Genomic DNA, 19,637 nt, shown 5'->3' with positions numbered 1-19,637 from the left:
AGAGATATTGAAGAGAAGTGCATTGTAAAAGTCTAAACTATGTAATAGACAAAAACTCTGGTAATCCTGAACTCAGACTGTTGAGCTTGATATTTTTGAACACTCATGGAGAACGTCATGTCAATTTAGAAAAGGAGATCATCACAGTAAAGGAAGACCAGAGTTTGTCAGTTTGTCCTACGAAATGGCAGAGAACTGAGATAGCAAAAGCAAAATCAGACAACATGAATCCATTGAGCAAATGCTTTCAAACAGCCCGACTGCGAAGTGCAGCGGCGCGTGGCAGACTATGCCCGAAGTTATGGGGTTCTCGCTGGGTAACTTGCAGAGATTGACGTGTTGAATTTTTTATGTCGTGTGATTATGTAAGGAATCTGTCAGCGCGGCGTTGGCCGGGCCGGGGTGTGGCTCCATGCATTGCCTATTTGGGACAATTATCAACAGTGAAGTATAGACTACCATTGAAGGGTGGAAAAAGACTTAGATTTGAGGAGGAACTAGCATGTATGATATACCCAGTGGGTGATAGCAAAAAGTAGTAGAAGGGCCATGGATAAGACCCATGAGCGGATTGCAAAATGGATTGTAAACTTAAATGTCTCGCACGCGATTCTCAACATGCGTCACGGCCCTCAAAAGATATTCGAAAGAGTTCTCAACTTGTACGGCAGCTTGATACGGTATCGAAATATTGTTGCCATAGCCATGACATTAATCCCGGCTACATCTTGGCCCGCAGTTCAATGACATGGGCCCCGGGCTCGACTTTGCTGCAAACTTAGGCGGAGAGGCTATTATACCACAACGCTGATCTGCGTATCCTAGTATCAGCTTTACGCAGAGGGAATAAAACTCAGAGGTGAATCATCATACCCTACACCGTCTATCTTAGTACCTCGGTCTCCGGACTCAAGAAGGTGCCAAGTTTGATTCCCAACAGAACACAAGGTACTATATCATCGTGCTTTCCAATCATATGCAGGTCAAATGTGACACTGCGTGGAAAGTCTGCATCGAACGAGTACGTTCTAAATCCAAATTTAAAGACAGGAACAGGGATCATGATCGCCGTACATCACCGATAAAGTTAGCAGGGAACACCTAAACTCAGTTCTGACATGACAGCAAAGTATGAAATCAAAGATCTTTAATAAATGTACATATGCACTGCATCGCACGCTAATGAATAAATGGCTCATACTAATCCTCGAGGTCCTAAATCTAATGCAGAATTGATAAATAGAGCATTTTCTCAAAACTTGAGTACCACATTCCAATGCATGTAGCCTCTACAGAGTACAGTAGTAAGCACCCATTAATGTCAAATTAGTCCCGATGCACATAAAATGTCTGAGATTTTAAAGAAAAACATTGACTTCGACGCTCAGATGACTGAAAGTCCATGCAGTTATGCAGTTTCAAACTTTGAAAAATGTCTCATTCACCCAGTGTGTCAATGGCTAAATGTAGCTGTACAATGCGCTTAAGGACTAATGTCCATGCGCACAGACATGCCAATGTAATGAGCTAAAGCGATCTTCCTACTGGCAGGAACCTTCTCCCTGGAATGTTGGGAGATGTTGAGGGTACATGCATGCTGCGTCATTGTTGTAATTCCGGACGCTACTGTAGCGTAGCTACTTTGACCGAGTATGAACGAAGAAAATGGAATAAAAATACCAACTGGGAAAGTATAAAGGAAGATGGAAAAAGAAAATTAAAATGTAGAAATGCAAGAGAGAGGAAAATACGGAACTATTAGCCACGCTGAATGCATGCCGCTTAGCCACAATGTACAGTATCGTCCCCAGGAACATCACATCGCACCCAGCGCACATCACACATGCAGTACAACTGCCTCGGAGTGAATGATGATGCCACGACACTGTAGAAACGGCACAGAACCCAACGACTCGGGATCCAGACACGAGAAGAGGAAAAAAGGAAAGAAAGTGGCACATGAACAGTGCCTGATTGGATGCATTCTAGAACGTTAACTCATATCTCACAACTCATGTACGGTGATATGGAGAATTCCGAGGCAGCAAAAGAAATTATTGGATATCACTTTCAGATCACCCCACAAGGGTCAAATCACTTCTCGATTCGGCCTGCGTGGCATATACCTAGCATAGAGAGCGCGGTGTGACAAAATCATCCGGCAATTGGTCAAAGACCGAGTTATGTCAACGTCGTGCAGAGTGTACATGTACATGATCGGGTTACTTGTGAGTAGCGGTGGACCGGATGATTTGTCACTGGCATTTGAAATTGGGGGATATTTGAGGGGAAACGAGAGCGACAGAAAATGGAATGGGTGAATGTGAGGTCTAGACTTGACTGCTTGAATATTCGAATTCTTCAGTGTGGACAAATGGTGGCGGTGGGATTGCCAATGATATGGAAATGGTATAGGGAAATGGCTTGCCGAATCGCGGTGAAGAGGGAACTCAGCCACCACGACAACTACACATGTAGGTATGCCTTAGGCTGGGAACTACAAGAGGCGCAGGCTTTGACTGATATTCCATGCACGAAGATCACTCGGGAAAGCTAGAAGGTGCTGCCTAGAAGACTGAGGTCGGGAAGGCGGGAAAGAAGATAGCGGTGATAGGCGTTCGTTAGATGATCTCACATACTGCAGAAATAGAAAACAAAAGCAATAGAAAAAGCAAAATAAGGAACCACTGAACGCCCTCAAGCCCCAGTGTCCAAGTTTCCCAGTTTTCAAGTTCCAGGGTCCGGGAAATGGGGAATGGGGAAGACGGAATGGAGGTACAGACGCATTAGACCCGATCTCGACATTGTGGCGAGAGTCCAGGCACAAGTACGCCGCTCTTGGCGGTTGTATAGTGTGTAATCTTTGCTTTTTGGGTTGTTTTTTTTTTTAGTCTATGGATAGGAGGTAACATTGTCTTTGCACCCATGTTGTAGACTCCACATGCTTCAAAGCCCGTGTTGCGCTGTCGAAAGTGGCGTGGCGGAGTTTCCTCTTTGGGCTGCATGGTTCACGGTGTTGCAATGCAGGACATGAACGTATGTGCTCGGGAGTTCGTCCACATTCGCAACTGGGTACCGGATTACAGATTTAGATACATAGAGAGATTATCAAGTCGATACTTGGGAGTAGATCATGACTCGCGTTTCGGAAACAGGGGAATTGCGAATAGGGAGACAGGCTGTGGGTGGAATGTGGAGAGTAGAGTGTAGAGAGGAGTAAATAACAATTGTATGGCGCGCGTCTGGCGTCTCTGATTTGGCCGGAGGTCGTTCCCAGGTCCACTCAGCTCCACTAGAGCAGATAGATCTGTTGGAGAGATCCGACTAGACGCGAAGTGATGTGTAACCTTTCGAGTCTCCACGGAGCGCCCGGGGGGTGGAAAACCAAGGGAGAGGTGAAGGTAGGATTGAAAAGAATTCAATTAATGATATTATAAGGGTATAAATGCTTGTAGATGCAACATCGAATGTAGATCTTTTTGTATATTATGCCACAAAAGTGCTAATGGGTGGTGGTACAAGCGGAAGAAAAAAAAAAAAAATAACATCACGTTGTAGCGGATTGTACACGATCGCCCACCCCTGAGGGCTATTATGAACGATCCCAACCTGTAAAAAATCATATGCAACGCCAGATAAACACCGACGTTCAAAGTGTCCCTCCCCAACCTGTGGCACCGAACAAATTATGCAAGAGAAAAGGAAAGAAAGGGGGGAAAAAAAACCAAAGTCTCCGATCAAGAAGACATGTGCAACGCCGTAGTCAGAGGTCAATCTGGCCTGTAATGCCTCTGCCCTGTGGGCAGCCGATCCAGAGACGGGGTATCAAATATCCTGGGCCAATGTTGGCGCGTTTCTGTTTATAAGAATCCATATTTTCTTTTGGAGTCGCGTGGAAAATACTTTTTTTTTTGTCGTTTTCGTCATTTTTTGCTTGGGTTTTCTTGCTTTTCTTGCGTTGGGACTAGTCATCCCAGCCATCGACGCTGAGCTCACCGCAATCGGGCATAGAATCTTCAAGTTTGCTTCCGTAGATGGGGCGACCGTCAGGAGTCAGCTGGCCACGAAAGTCGGGATCATAATCTTGACTGGTATCATCGAGGGTCGCGACATATCGGTTACGACCCCCCGCTTGCTGTGGGTCTTGGTGTAGTGTGCGTTGAGATTGTCGCTGCGGGAGAATGCGCGATGGCAGCCAGGGACCCAGCAAACATGGGGCTTCTCTTTGGAGTGGCTCTTCATATGACGCTTCAGGTGCTCCTGGCGCTTGAAACGACCCTTGCAGCCAGGCTCCTTGCACTTGAACTGCACCTGCTTAATAATGGATGGCAGGTTCTCGAGGCTGAGGTTGGATCGAAGCAGCTGCTTTTTCGAGGACTTGCGAGAGGGCTGACGGTGGCGTTGGATCAGACCATCGCGGTAAACAGGAGAAAGTTGGAATTCTTCCTGGTAGTCATGTCCGGACATCCGGCTCACTGGGGTATCGGTGCCCGTAGGTGTGCCCAGTGAGACTGATCGGACAGGAGTAGAAGGAGTGTGGGTTTTAAAGGTAGGAATGTTCGTAGGGAATTCGGAGTAAGTGGAAGCAGGAGGCGTAGCAGGAGGGTGAGGGAAAGCCTGGGCTGGGGTAATAGTCTGGGGTACCAATGACTCGTGCGATGGCATCCAGGGCATCATGTTGGACATGGAAGCCGAGTTGGGCATCCGCTCAGCGGGCTGGTTGAAGATCGGGCGAGAGAGACAAGGGTTGGAGGCTGACTCGGGCAGATATCCAGCCTGCTGGGGACGGTGATAGTAGTTACGTGCCATTTGGTTGTACTGAGGCATCGGGGCCTGGTAAGGGAACGATTGTTCATGGTAGGTCTTGGGCACATCCTGAGGAATCCAGAACTGCTCAACATTCTCATCGTAACCCGGCAGGTACTCGGAGATGGGCATCTGTTCCTGGCGATCCATGTTGCCGCAAGGCATACCCATGCCTTCACCGGAAGTGAGATCGGCCATCCGGAACGCGCTGCGCAGTGGCGTTGCTGAAGTCCGTCTTTCCATTGGCATGGTGTGGTAGTGCTGGGCTTCGTGCCATCCGGGAGAAGCCATTGAGCCTTGGCTGTAAAGACTGGTTGGGGTTGGGGTTGGAGAATCCAAAGGAGAAAAGCTCGAAGTCATCGAGGGGCATTCACTGGGGCCCAAAGAACGGCAGTCAACCTCGACAGTCAATTGATCAGAGATTTGCTGTCCGTGAGGTCTCATGTCGTCAATATCTTCTGTCTTGAAAGATCGTGGTGCAACAGCGTCGATAGTTTCGCCTGTCCAAATCACTTAGCGTTTGAAGCAGATTGAATGATAGAACAAGGTCAAGATAGTAGAGTAGAGCGAGGGACGATGAGGTCAAAAGAAGGAAGACACTCGAGGGAAAGAAGGAGAGAAGGAACACGAACGACAAGGAAGGAAAACGACACAAGAGAATGTATTAGGAGTATAGGAAAGGAAAGAATGTCTGAAGGATGGGAATGGAGGACAAACGGGCAGAAATAAACAAATTGGTCGAGCATAGAATCCCGAGGGGGTGGGGATCGGACTTACAGCTATACGCCATGGTCAATGCTCAGATCAGATCCTATGGTCTGATTAGAGGCGCGACGCGTACCTAAGCAAGGCCAGGAATGCAGACTATGGGATCCTATGTTACCACAGCAAAGGTCTGCGGCTGGATCTGGGCTGGGATCGACCGGTAATGGAAGTAGTGTCGCAGAGTGGTGGTGTTTCGCGTCAGAATGGAGACCCAGATTGCCAAAATGGGACTCAAGGACCGTGGCTGGATTAGAACACGGTCGAAGTAGGCGTTATTGGTGTCAGATGGCCCTTAGACGCGCTACCTTGTTACTGGGAAACGAGGTGCTGGGGTAGCAGAAGGGGAGGCTGGTCTCAGTTTGATTGAGTGGACCGCAGGGGGAGGGGAGATTATAAGAACAGGGCTCAGTAAGGAGGAGAGGATAAGAGCAAATCGAGGGACGGTGTCTTACAAGATATAGGAAGTGGAAGCTTGTTCCTGGTACCTTTTTGGGGGGAAAAGAAGTTGATCGACACGATTGATTGCCTCATCCCTCACTTTTCTTTTTTTCGGATTTTGCTTATTTTCTATTCGCCTCTGCCATTTTTCCTTTTTTGACTTTATTTCTCAATATTCTCTTCTTCATGCATCTCTCCCGAACCATCCACCGTCTCCACCATGGCCAATCTGATCTCGCAGGTTGAAGCATGCAGCATACATTGGAATGTCTAGGCGGCTGTACCACTTGAGTTCCGCACAATGTGAGCGAAGTCTATTTGCCATTTGACATGCAGCGCGGATCCTAGCTGATTCCCCGGACTTTCTGGGTTTCGTCGATCACACTAACCACCTGAGACCCTGATCGCCCTCTCCACTTGGGGTCTCAGGTCAACTTAGACATTGAGAGATTTTATTGTGCTATGATCATGCGTACACTTCATAATGTGTAGCTGAAAGACTACAGAAACCATAAATCGGCAAAATATGAGCTCGCTCGGACGGTGGAGGCTTGGATCGATCGCATCTGTACTTTTGCGATAGGTCAGACGTTGGCCTCAATTGGTCTGTGCGAGTGATCTTCGGATCCCCAAGCATCCCAGATTCCATTTGTACATTCTCCTATTACTTCGCTTTCTGAACGCTATGAATAGTGTACTTTTTGAGTGATTGTCGTATGATGTTCGATCTTCGGTGCTCGAGTGAACTTCCCCGTGCCAAGATTAGCCCTAAGTCAGACCAAGTCAGAAAACACGTCACCAAGAATGCGAACACGCACTTCACTTCCATACTTCTGGGACCCAACGGCTCGGTCGTGCACCTGCGTCTGATCCATCACGGGTCAGTCGAACCTTTACTGTTTCGCACTGTTTCGCACTCAGTTTCGCACTCTGTTTCGCATTCTTCGTCTGTACCCGCCCAGATAGTGATCGGCCTGAATGTCGGGCCAGTCTATGATAAGTGCTTTATGCAATTTAGATTACTTTCACCGATTTGATTATATTCTTACGCATGAAATTGGGACTGGAAACACTGAGTGGACTATACTAGATAGTCGAGCGCTTGGACCGAAGCGGCGGATTTCTGACAGCTCTTACTCTAGAGCCGCTCTTGTTCGTAAAAGAATAAAACACTACTCTGTAGCCATTAAGTTCACCCGAGTCAATAGCCAGAAGTCCGCGTATCGTCTACCGTTGTCGATCCTACCCACAGTCAGATCTGATTTCACTCTTGCACTCTGAAATCGCATGCGTCTCACTATTAAATATCTCCCACGTGAAACATTCACCATCGCGCCTATTGATTTTGATGCATGTGTTTCTGCCATGAGCAAAACCGGTTTTAACGTGCTTCTTCAGATGCATAGCTCTCAATAGTGCTGTTCTCAAACCCCTGGGGATTACCCCAGAGTTCCTGGGTGTTTGGTGTGACTCCCATGTATAGTTCAACCTTCCGTACGGCCTCAACCTCCAGATAACCAACTCGATCCTTTTTTTTTTTCTAGTCATACGTCAAGTGTGGAAAATTACTTTAATCTCTTTTCTGCACTTCTCGCTGGTCAATTTCTTGAAGCACGGACCGGAAGCAGCAAGGGCCATCTACAAATCCCGACCACCACAAACAGACCCCAGATCTCGGCAAGCCCCTGCGTTTCAAGGGATGACTTTCACCTGCGTATATGGCTAAATTTTCCCACGAACTTGCCAAGCCAAACCTATAACTCTTCCCGGCGCTACGGACCACCATTATTAACCAGGATCCTCTTGGGGTTGAGAAGGATCCGAGATCTGAAATCAAATCCCAAGCTCATACCTGAAGAGCTCAGACGCTGCGAAGTATCTATTGACTTAAATGCCATGATCGTCGACCCTGGAAGGTTTCGATAGTGGCTTTGGGTTCCAGGTTTTGTTGCACTGAGTCATGCCACAAATTGTGCCACCGTAGCTCATACAAGGTCTCCGCCACTTTGATCTGGTGGCGCGAACTGTGGCTTTTGTGGAGTGATCGTCCAGGCATTTATGATTTACATGCCGCCCCTGTCTGGGCTCAATCGGTTGTCCTCAGGGATCTTCATCCTATCAGCTCGCCACTCAAACGACCTGCGGGTCTTTTGCCTCCAATCCCATGGCAGGCGAACTTGAAACTACAGTAGCTCCTGACAGCCTCTTTTATCTAGTATTGCCACATAACTTCATTTCAGCAAAAGCCGGTGGCGACTGAAACGCTTAATCTTGGATGCTCGAACCCTGCAGCAGGGAGCACGAAGAGAAATAATCAAAAATAATACCACACTAGTCCCCGGATAATCAATCTACTATCCTCAACATAGCTAGATAGACCAGTCACTTCCAATTAAACCTTATCTTACCTCAATGGTATGGCTGCATTAGCACGACCGCCATTGATCAGGAGCCAGGTACTCGGGGTCAGCAAACGAAGCTATCAACCGTTCAAGCTTCTCAGATCCCTGTTTGTGGCATTCCACCAGCTTGGGGATTAGATGCCCAAGAGTCCCGCCCACAGCTCCAGGATCTTGACCATACATGTAACCCCGCCCAGGCCAGATGATCAGCAAGACATGCAAGCCACGACAAATCCGTCAGTTCAGCGGTTTTGCGGAGTGCTTCTAGAGTGGTCTGTTCATGCAAGATTGTCCACTAGACCTCAGCCTAGCATACCTGCCTGTACTATTGTGCTAGCCTATCCTCACCGATAGTCACTGACATTCCTCGGTATGCACCGCTCAGTTTCCGGTCCGAGCTGTTGATCTGGTCGCCGCTGCAGTCTTGCAGTGATGTGGTGATACAGGGCTGCAGGTCCGTCGTTCTGTGCTCCGTGCCACTGACGCAACTGCGAATGCCATTCTTCGTGCTAGGCGTTCGTCGTTCATGCCACCTCTCCTACTCACCATTGCCCGTACTCTCCTGAATATGGTGCCACCTACTGTAATCCCCCCACAAAAAAAGAAACGGCCAAAGCGTTTATCGCTATGCTTATGGTCTGGTCTCACGTCCATAGACCAAAATATAAATCTTATGTCAAACCCTACATGAACCTGAAAGCCAGCTCCAGCCAAAAATTGTTCGACTCGGTGGAGAAATCCGCCGATCGACTCTTTCTCTCTTCAGTGAAGCTGAGGGTAAGCATCGATTTGGACACCCGCAGACAATGATTTGTCTCAAAGCTTCAGTATCTTCGCAATGTACCTGCAGGGACGAACTGACCCACCAATTAAAAAGTCCCACCTGAGCAGATCATCGTAGCTGCAACACACGGATCAATAATAGCGACGCTGCACAAAACCCGAAAAGGTACGGTGGTTCCTGGGCCTGGTACCTGAGCGCCTCTCCACCCCCTTGCATATTGCAAATCTTCGTCCTTTTGGCCTTTTGTCAACGGTTCTGGCTTTGGCGTGGCTTTATCTCATTTCTTTTTCTTGTTTAGCATCCTGATAAGATACCTTGGAGCAGAACCTTTTATTGCTTTTTTTAGCCACCGGTCACTGGGCGGTCGCTTTGTCCTTGACTTGCATTGCAGCGCGTCACATTGCCTTGCATTGATGAATCCCGACTTCCAGGTTCTGACTGTTGTGGCAAAAGTTAATGTTCCGCCTTACTACCCCAGGGAGGATTATTTGATCTACGTTGTCACTGCGATCAGTGGATCAAGGATACCGTGTTCTCATATTTGGCCTGTATACCTTCAGGGGCTCCCCAAGGCTTGCCCTTTTGCCCTCGTGTCCTTGTAACTAAACATGTCAATCTGTTTACAGGAGCGCGATGAGTCGCGAAGAAGGAGAACACGCACACGCAGAGTTCTCCAGATTCCTGAAACCAGTCGCGCCTGAAACCAAAAAAAATGCCTTACGTGTTCAATTTCCTACTACGTTTAATTCTCATTACGATCAGATTGAATAAGCTCTAAAATATAAAATAAAATTCTTTTACAGTGTCGCACACTGACAGCGTTGCAATCAATCCGCCGTCTCACATACCAGCGCAAGCACAGCGGCGGCTACGCACTCACCTCTTGGCCCGGACTATCTAGACTATTCCAAATGAACTAAAAACATAATCTGCCATCTAACTGGCTCAACCATACATGAGCCTAGCATACTAGCAAAGATGGACAGCCTTAGCCCAGGATCGGCCCTGCACATCAGGGCATCCGAGGAATGTCAGACACGGCTGATTTGCAGGAAGCGGAGCCCCATGCACAATATAAACCTTGTCTAGACTGTGAGGCGGGCGGTTGCTAGGATGCGTTGGAGTTGACGTAAATCCGACTGATATCATATTATCGGACCCTTGCGCCTGGTGTTCTGGCTAGGCTGGCGGGTGATAGGCGTTCACGTACTTTGGGGATCATGCATTTAGGTCATTGCGTGATTTCAATCTTATGCTGGCTCTGCGCGAGCTACATAGTATTGGGATGTACGGGCCGTGATTCAATATTGGTATAGATTAGTATAGTCTTGCTGTACGTTACAACGCATTCATGGTGTGGGGTAAGGTTATGCTCTGAAGCATTGTGCTGCGCATGTGCTTGAGAAGCATCAATCATCCTGTGACGCGGATCATGCTGCTTGCCAGAGACATTTGCTGTTCACTGCGACGCGGATCATTGAGACATGCTTGGTCGACGCCATCCGCCCGAGCTCCATGATCCGCGACTTGGGCGATCAGTATGTGCCCCGTGCGGGACCGAGTAAAGAGCACGGGCTCTCCAAGAAAGGGATTGCTGTGGCAAGCTCATTGTGTAGGTTTCTTGGCAGAATGGGCGTTGATTTGGAGGAGATAGTGCGGAACTCTACGGGGTGGCGAGGAACGCTTTGGCAATCTAGACTTGGGCAAAGGCGAGTGTTCTGTCTGGGCTATTAGTTTGAAGCAATAATGCTGAACTAGGGACTCGAGGACATGTAGTAAGATCTGATGTAAGCTGATAGCGTAGGCCGGGGTAGTTCTGTGGTGTATACGGCGTACAGAGTAGTTAATCGGGTATTGGCCAGCATGGCCAGCATGGCCTATTGGAGTTGAGTATGACTCATGCGTATCTAAAGAGCGGTAAATGTGATTTCGGTGCGGTTAGAAAAAGCATATAGTCTTTGTCGCTAATATGCGCCGTAATCTTGCTTTTTTGTATATTTATTCCGCGGATATATATCCTGGTGTGATGATAAAAACCGACACCATCATTGAGCATCCATAATGGGAGTTGTTTCCCCCAAATATATTACCGAAAAGTATAGAATTTGGCATTGAGTTATTCATGTTTGTTCTAATAGTGCCGACAGTTCATCGTGGTCATGTCTTGCGGAGGTCCCTAGCATGGACAAAATGGACGGCTAGACATCTATGCACCTGGGACCAATTCCCACGTTTTGAATATGAGCATGGTAAGCAGCGAGCATGACACGAGCTGTGCATGTATGAAGACGAGACACGCGAGATGCTGTCCCACCAGCGATTTTGCAACCTACCAGTCAGTGACACCATAAACTGCGAATGTCCAGCTCCCCGATTGGCCCAAGTACCTTCATCCTGACCTGTATGTATGCCAACCACAGACGTGACACCAAGAGAAAACAGCAGGAACAGGTTGTACGAATCCCTGAAGCAGCCGACACTGACAAACACCTACCAGCACCACACGAGGAACCAAGACCCCTTGGCAAGCCATCAGCTCAGATAGAAATCTTTCCTCCGAGAGCAAGCCCAGCTCCGAACACGGCGGACGCCACGGCATGGTCGCTGGATCCGTTTCGTGAAACGGAATCCTGCAGATGGAAGCCACAATCCCCGAAGAAAATCCCCGGTGTCGCTTTAGGTTTCCAAATTGCGATTTGGACTCGCCGGGTTTTGAATCGGACTGTTTGGCTTGAGATCCTAGGGTAGAGATTCGGGTTGTTGCAGGGGTCTGCTTTCTGTGCAAAGAAAGACTAGACGGGTAGTTGCAGGCTCGTCTATGTTGGTCAGTTTGCCATTGTCAGCTGCTGGTTCTTTCGTCGGGATATGTATCATGTCCGACCGAGCGAAATTTTGCGCTGATGTTCTTTGGAGACGCAGGTGGTTGCCTCGATGTTGGAGGGTCAACTGATTGACGCGTCATGACCAGTCTGATAGCAAGGGCAGCACGAGTGCGGATCTGCGCTTGCAGATTCGAAAAATGTAGTGTACAAGGAAACAAGTTGGGTGTGGCTGAGCGCGTGAGTCAACGGTTGAGCTCCTTGATGCCACGTTGCTAGCCAGAAGTGGTATATGATGTAGCGCCGAATAGAAGAGCGTCATCGTACTCTCCAGTTTTTGATTGCTTTCAAGAGCTCCGAAGTCTGAGATGACATCAAAAGGAGACTCGATCAACTTGGAACACGTCAAAGTTGAACTCCGAACTCCGAGGTCCGACCTGGAGATAGCGAAAACATCAAAAAATGCTCTCATCACAGTCAGGAAAAGAAGCAAACACAACTAGATGTGGGCATGTTAATAGCTTAATCATTCAATTGAATCATCTAGTTGGAAGAACCGTGAATAGTTGCAAGAACAATGCAGTGAAGTTATATTGTCGGAACAAAGAAAGGATTTGGCAGGGGGAACAAGGATCAGTCTGATTGAACGCCGACGCCCAACCGTTTAGGGGCTCTGATAAGCAGGCTGCAATTTAAGAACTCAAGACTTCCAACATTCCAGATGTCTAGGGAGATTCTCTCTACCTCGTAACGTCCACACATCCATCACCATGACCACCAGCACGCATGAGACGGAGCCGCTATTGAGCGCGGATCCCACTATTTCGCCCACACGCAAGTCAAAGAAAGTGTTGATTCTGATCGTGTGCGCTGTCTTCCTCTTATCGGCAGAGTTTGGATTCTTTATGTCAACCGCGCCGCAGACTGCTGTCTTTGAAGATATCATCTGCCGCAACTACCAAGCTGGGCTGCACGGCACGGAAAATGCCACTCAGCCAGATCTCAATCCTTGTAAATCAGAAGCTGTGCAGGGCGAACTAGCGATCGTCATTGGCTACAAGGACACTTTTGATACAATTCCGAGTATGTCGCCCGCTGATAGGGGTCTACTATATGCTAACGCGGGACATTCTAGGCATCGTGCTGTCGCTTCCATATGGGATTCTTTCCGATCACTGGGGGCGACGTCCTGTCCTGTACCTCAGCATGCTGGGTATAATTCTGAGTGAATTCTGGATTAGGATGGTTTGTGAGTTGATTTCCCCACCAGTTTGACTTATACTGACCAACTTCAGGCTTGTGGTCAACTGTCTTTCCCCTGAGGATGGTCTGGTTATCATCTGTCTTCAGGATCATCGGTGGTGGTGATTCGGTGCTTACCGCCATTGCTTTGGTCATTGTAGCCGACGTCTTTTCGGAGGATGAGAGGTACTGTCCATTCCCCTCTCTTGCTGATACAAGTCTAATAACTGCAGATCAACTGCCCTCTTTCGTCTTCAGTCCTGCGTGCTCCTCGCAGAGATCCTGGCTACTCCCTTGAGCGCCTACATGATGAGCTTCGGCCCCATGTTCCCCTATCTCGTGAGCATTTGCCTCATTCTTGTAGGATGCATCCCGGCGTTGTTCCTCCCCGAGACTCTTGAGGATGCAAAGGCGAAGCCATCATTACAGACCCACTCAGAGGAGCACGATGAGAATGGTCAGCCAGAGCGAATGGGGAACAAGTCCTTCTTGGAAGAAGTGAAACGGCAAGCTCGCGAGTTCAAAGTCTCAACTCGGTTTATATGGACGGACTCCAATGTCTGCATTATGATCCTCGTGTTTTTCGTCACTATCATGACCCGACAATCGACGAACCTGCTTCTGCAGTATGTGTCGAAGAAATTCGACTGGAGCATTGCTCGCGTATGTCGATGCCTTCTCACCATGGATATCAGTCACTAACAGCGCTGCAGTCCAGTCTGCTAATCTCACTGCGTGGGATATTTTCCATGGTAACCTTCATGGTCTTCATGCCAGCGTTATCCTTCCTAACCGCCAAATACTTCAATCTTCACGGTAAACAAAGCGACCATGTCATGAGCAAAGGCAGCGGAATCCTTTCAGTCATCGGTTTCGCCGCCATCGCCCTCGCCCCAACACCCGCCATCCTCATCTTCGGCCAGATTATCCTGTCAATGGGCATGGCGTTCATGGTGAACACTCGCAGCCTTGCCACTGCGCTTGTACTCCCCGACCATGTTGGCACCCTGTACTCGGCACTGGCCATTACACAGTCTGCGGGTATGCTGGTCGCAGGTCCGTTGTTCGCCAACCTCTTCCGGTTAGGTATGCACCTTGGCAACGCTTGGTTGGGTCTTCCGTTCTTGCAGGCGTCGCTCTTTTTCGTTATTGCCGTGGTGGCTGTTTGGCATATTCGACTTGGACCGTCTCGGGTTAGTGACGAGGAGCAGGAATCCTCGGCTGAGTAGTTTTTGATTTTCCTCTTCTTCTTCTTCTCTTTCATCGTCGTCCAAGCATTTCACCACGCGTGGGCCCAAGTGGAGAATCTCCTGCAGCAACTAGCAGACCTAGAATGCCCAGCAAGATACAGTATAGAGGCAATAATAGCTGCAGGTTCACAAGTCCAAGCATTGAACGTTGTGGTCAGCGGATTTCATCTCGCGGGGTTCAATCATATATCGGAGATCCGGCGCAGGCCGATGCAACCCTAGAAATGAAGCATATGAAGCATTTCCCCTATTTGCGCTTTATTTGTTGCGACGGTTTTCGTCGGTCGTTCGCTTAGCTTGAAGGACGCATCTCGTTTCATCAGTAGACACCATTAAATCCCATTCGTCTCGGCTTCCCCGGTCGGGGATCGTCCCTCCACTATGCCCACTTTTGGCCTCCACTTTGCTGCACTACAAGGCTCAAACCTGCCCTTCACGCGATGATAGGCTGCAAGCACTTGCAAGCACGGCGACATCCGATCCGCAAAGCGACAAATCAGCTCTCTCTTATCGACGCATGTGCTGCTATCGATCACTCGTGCCTGAAGATTGTCGATGCAGAATTACGGGGCTTCATCTGGGCTTCCCAGACTTAAAGCGTCGCTGAAATCCGCTCTTGTAGATTCTCCAGACTCAGTCTTCTTTCTCTCCTCCCAATCGCCACTATGTTCCAGTCCAAGCCTTCAAAGGGTATGCTCGCCCTGGCGGCGATGAACTTCATCACTGGCACCACTGCCAACCTGAAGACCTGTGCCGCCAGCTCAGGCTTTAGTTGCCAGAGTTCCTCTTCAACCCCGACTTGCTGCTTCAACTACCCCGGTGGCGCATTCCTGCAGACCCAATTTTGGGATACCGACCCCGTCACTGGTCCCTCGGACTCGTGGACGATCCATGGACTGTGGTATGTACTTGCTCTCCACAAGGAACATGCACCGTGAACTATGCACCATGAACTATGAACTAAAGATGTCTATCCCAGGCCGGATAACTGCGACGGCACATACGAGGCCAACTGTGACTCGGCGCGCGCATACACCAACATCACCGAGATCCTGCAGGCCCAGGACCGCTCCGATCTAGTCTCGTACATGGACGAGTACTGGGTCGACATCGATGGCGACAATGAGTCGTTCTGGGAACACGAGTGGGCCAAGCATGGTACTTGCATTAACACCATCGAGCCTAGCTGCTATACCGGCTATGAGTCCCAGGAGGAGGTTGGCGATTACTTCGAGAAGACGGTTGAGCTGTTCAAGGGGCTTGATACCTACCAGGTATGTGTTCTGTGCTTGTGGCTGTGTACCTTGGTGGGATGATGATCTGACCGTTTGATAGGCTCTTGCCGATGCTGGCATTACCCCTTCCAACTCTAAGACTTATACTAAGAAGGCCATCCAGGCCGCGCTGGCGAAGGTGCACGATGGTGCTGAGGTTTATATTAGCTGCTCCAGTGGCAAGTTGAACCAGGTTTGGTACTTTTTCAATGTGCAAGGTAACATTATTGATGGCAAATATGAGGCTGTTGACTCGCGTAAGTTGCTCATCCGTTTTCATTGGCTTTTCTTCTGACGATCTTTTTACTTTAGTCACCACCTCTGGATGCTCGAGCTCTGGCATCAAGTACGTGCCCAAGTAAATTCAGAGCCAGGGAACTGGGTTAGGAGGAGCTGTTCTTCGGATGGCTTGTCTTTGATGCTTAAAGCATGCTGATTTGCACACTGAGTGTGTCGCTGGATTGGTATCTCTGAATTAAGTTATGGTACATATAGATATGACAGGTTAGGTTCTCATGAATGAAATGAGGCAGATCGATTTGATCACCAATAGTGTTTCACTGGACGTAAAGGTCGACATGCGATTTCACATAATGCAGAATGAAGTTGCGAACCGCTTGCTCGTGTTCGCATGCAGCCTTGTGAATTGCGACAGGTAATTAGATGGCTGCTCTTGAGTGCTAGCCATCGACCTTAGTGACCAGGGTGGAACCCAAAGTTGAAGATCCATGGGTGGATAGAGCTTGGGCTCCAGGAGCTTCCCGTTCTAACGTGAGAGTGTGCAGATGAAGAGCAGCCTAGGGCGAAGCTCAGGCTCTCACCAAGCGAATGTATATGGATGTTGATCTTGGGGAGCATGCAGCGGGCAGTTGAGCACAACTGATAGTACCAGTAGCTTGAGATAGTGGAGATAACACTTCACATGCCCTTGAGTCGTGCGGCGCGCCTCTCTTCCTCCCGCTTGTCTTCCATGCGACCCAGGAAATCCATACGGCCCATATAGCCCTCCTTGGCTTTGCTGTGGGTACGAAGCTCGTCTTTGATACCCGCCTGGTCGACATAATTGGCCCAGTCGAGCCTCGATTTCTCCACCGTATTGATTTTGGGTCCGCGCGCATCGTTGTCCTCTGGAACGAGCTGCTTCTCCCAGCTTTTCTTGATCGTGCCTGTTGGGTTGGGGTCGAACCTAGAGATCTTGCGAAGGGGTCGGCGTAGGTTTAGGGCGGCTTTCGCTGTCGCGATATCATCGGCATCGGCATACTCGACATTCTCCCCACTCGATAAGAACGCCTTAGCCTCTGCTGAGTGTTTGGGTACCACCTTCTCCTCTGTGATCCATTCTCCGGCAAACTTGTAGGTCCGCTTGATCTTGATCATCTGATCGGCGTGCTGTTCATGACTTGACTTGACTTCCGTATCCGTGATATTCTGGTCCTGCGCTTCTGTACTCGTGGTTGGGTTGGGTTCGGGTGTAGGATCGGCTTCGGGGATTTGGGATGGCTGTAAACCAAGCTTGCTGTCAGGGGCGTTCATCTGTTCCCACAGGGCGTTCACATCAACGGTCGCGCCCTCGATCTGGGCAAGAGGTTTGCGTTCCGCTTCCTCTTCTCGCCTGTTCAATAGCAGGCATTAGCATCTGGCGTAAAGAGGCATTACAACATCCGAACGTAAAAACTTACGTGTGCTTTTTCATTGCGCGCGTTCGCACAAAGCCCCCAGATCCTCCTTCATCGTCATCAAGATCAATGTCATCGTCCTCATCGCTGTCGCGCGCGCGTTTGCCTTTGGACTTCTTTCCTTTGCGCTTCTTGTCTTTCTTCTCTTTCGCTTTGCGGATTGTGGCTTCATCTCCAGAATCGAGTTCCTTGTCCTCTGGTATCTGAGATTTCGTAGTTGTCTTCCGCTTCTTCTTTGCTGGTTCCGCGGTCTCGTCAGCATCGGAGGATAGGTCGGAGTCGTCCTGTGCCACATCTAGCTGGAAATCTTCATCTTCAGCAGAGTTGTATTCCTCATCATCTGGATCCTGGATTGGCGCTGAGTTGTTTGACATTTTGAATCGCTTGCGTATTGGTGAGAAGATGGACTAGGGCGAGACGCAGGTGATACAGTTATGCCGGGCGGTGTACAGAGTGGATCCAGACTACATAGTGTTTCTATACATATAGTTAACTTAAGCTCAGTCAACAAATGTATAAATTGATATCAAATACTTGTCAATTAAATATTGAGAAGGATCACTAATACCTCATGCATACTAATAGCCACTACTCTGTAGATATCTAGACAAGCTAAGTGTGTTCAATTTAGTCGCTAAGCAAAACGGATTAGCAGTGACAGAACATACTCTATTGAACAGGCTATGAAGATAGAGAATTTCCAAAAATCATTCCAGAGTCCACAAAAGAGCAGTTATCTCGACATAGCTGCTAACCGAAATAGAATAGGAAACAGAAGCACGACATGACCACAAATGAAAGAAAGAGCACACCAGTATTTCTCAGAATATTTGCGCTCAGAGTCAAGCTTATCTCAAATATCTTCAAAGATTTGACAGATTTTCTCATACTCCTCCGTGCTTATCCACTTCACACAGTGAAGTCGCCTATAGAGCTCCATTGTTTGACGCTTCCAATCTCATTCCTACTGCCAGGCCGTATTTTCAACAAATCTCACTCTCGTGAGAGGGGAGAGGGTTTGCAGCTGATGCCCTATACATGTGTTAGAAGAAGTCTCGTTCTCTAATCTGGGCCATCGCATGGGATGAACTCATCCGGTTTGGAAGATGCTGACATGAAGTAGGCTCGACTGATCCATCAGGAAAATGCAGGCACATATGTGTCATTCTTCTTTGGGAGACTGGAGTATGACTTATAAAATATTAAATCGACAATATAGCAACAGAAATCGGTCAAAAGAAAATAACATTAAGAACTGAGATACGAAATAAACGCCAACAACGAGTTATGCCCAGCTTAAATAAGAAATATACATCATTCGTTCATACGCAGACATCAATCCAACAATACCACGCTTACTCAGCATATGTTCCCATCATGAACATCTTTGAACTCATACACTCAAGTCCGAGAATTCTTGGTAGCAACCTCCATCTTCTCAAGCTGGAATTGGGCTGCACGGCGACGAGAGACGTCCCGCTGGAACCATGTACCCAGAGCAGCAACGACACCCATTAAGACTTCCATCCCGACCAGCACGCACAGCAAAACAAATGCAGCGTGGGTATTGATACAGTCACGGTCAAAGTGGGTGGGGGTGTTTGTGGTGCTTGTTCCGGTCTTCCATTTGCAGGTCCAGCTGTGGAGGGTTTCGTTTTTGCTGAAACCTGCTGGGTAGTTTGATGATGGGAGGTATTTGATAAAGAGAATTCCGACTAGAGCTGTGACAAAGCCTGCTAGTGCTGAGGTTGAGGCGTAGATGTTTAGTGGCTTTATGCGGGAATAGGGCTATCTCTGGGTTAGCGAGTGTGTAGGTACGGGGTGGGAAAGACAAAGACTTACCGATGGTAGAAGGGCAGCTGTAATGTATACCAGATTTAGTACGGTGACTATTGAGCCACAGACTAAAGCTGCGATGGATGGGCGTATGTCGAAGTTCAAAGGCCACAGGGCAAGGCCGGCACTTGCCCACTGGGAAGTCCTGTTGTAATGTCGCAAGGGTGGTGCTTCACAGGCAACGACAGCAATTGCAACACCAAAGGTCAAGAATGATAGACCAAGACGAACAAAATGGATGACCCGATTGCGTTTCAGGAATGTTGATTCCTCCATGTCTGACGAATAGGCACGGCCTGATCCGGCGAGAGACGAGGTAGAGTTCATGATGGGAGAAAGAATGTC

At 48.6% G+C, this 19,637-nt stretch overlaps 5 protein-coding genes across 5 annotated transcripts; 2 read left to right on the top strand and 3 right to left on the bottom strand.

The window, feature by feature from the left end:
• Nucleotides 1–4,053: 4,053 nt before the first annotated feature.
• brlA (C2H2 type transcription factor BrlA) lies at nucleotides 4,054–5,596 on the bottom strand (the record flags this gene model as incomplete). The annotated part of the gene is made up of 2 exons (XM_058460908.1): nucleotides 4,054–5,306; nucleotides 5,584–5,596. 2 exons carry the CDS (start codon nucleotides 5,594–5,596, stop codon nucleotides 4,054–4,056), a joined length of 1,266 nt encoding a protein of 421 aa, XP_058321485.1.
• Nucleotides 5,597–12,784: 7,188 nt separating this feature from the next.
• Nucleotides 12,785–14,485, top strand: N7508_002841 (uncharacterized protein; the record flags this gene model as incomplete). The annotated part of the gene is made up of 5 exons (XM_058460907.1): nucleotides 12,785–13,097; nucleotides 13,150–13,263; nucleotides 13,310–13,442; nucleotides 13,490–13,919; nucleotides 13,970–14,485. The coding sequence occupies 5 exons, from the start codon at nucleotides 12,785–12,787 to the stop codon at nucleotides 14,483–14,485; spliced, it is 1,506 nt and encodes a 501-aa protein (XP_058321484.1).
• A 686-nt stretch (nucleotides 14,486–15,171) lies between these two features.
• N7508_002840 (T2 family ribonuclease) lies at nucleotides 15,172–16,142 on the top strand (the record flags this gene model as incomplete). The annotated part of the gene is made up of 4 exons (XM_058460906.1): nucleotides 15,172–15,407; nucleotides 15,486–15,780; nucleotides 15,842–16,037; nucleotides 16,093–16,142. 4 exons carry the CDS (start codon nucleotides 15,172–15,174, stop codon nucleotides 16,140–16,142), a joined length of 777 nt encoding a protein of 258 aa, XP_058321483.1.
• A 556-nt stretch (nucleotides 16,143–16,698) lies between these two features.
• swc5 (putative Swr1p complex component (Swc5)) lies at nucleotides 16,699–17,830 on the bottom strand (the record flags this gene model as incomplete). The annotated part of the gene is made up of 2 exons (XM_058460905.1): nucleotides 16,699–17,392; nucleotides 17,460–17,830. The coding sequence occupies 2 exons, from the start codon at nucleotides 17,828–17,830 to the stop codon at nucleotides 16,699–16,701; spliced, it is 1,065 nt and encodes a 354-aa protein (XP_058321482.1).
• Nucleotides 17,831–18,857: 1,027 nt separating this feature from the next.
• On the bottom strand, nucleotides 18,858–19,619 carry N7508_002838 (uncharacterized protein; the record flags this gene model as incomplete). The annotated part of the gene is made up of 2 exons (XM_058460904.1): nucleotides 18,858–19,244; nucleotides 19,299–19,619. The coding sequence occupies 2 exons, from the start codon at nucleotides 19,617–19,619 to the stop codon at nucleotides 18,858–18,860; spliced, it is 708 nt and encodes a 235-aa protein (XP_058321481.1).
• Nucleotides 19,620–19,637: the final 18 nt, after the last annotated feature.

This window comes from Penicillium antarcticum (genome assembly GCF_028974205.1).
Source record: "Penicillium antarcticum strain IBT 31339 chromosome Unknown utg000003l_segment0_segment0, whole genome shotgun sequence".
NCBI classification, from domain to species: Eukaryota; Fungi; Ascomycota; class Eurotiomycetes; order Eurotiales; family Aspergillaceae; genus Penicillium; species Penicillium antarcticum.
Note: the sequence above shows the minus strand (reverse complement) of the source record. Positions and strands in the feature narration are given on the sequence as shown.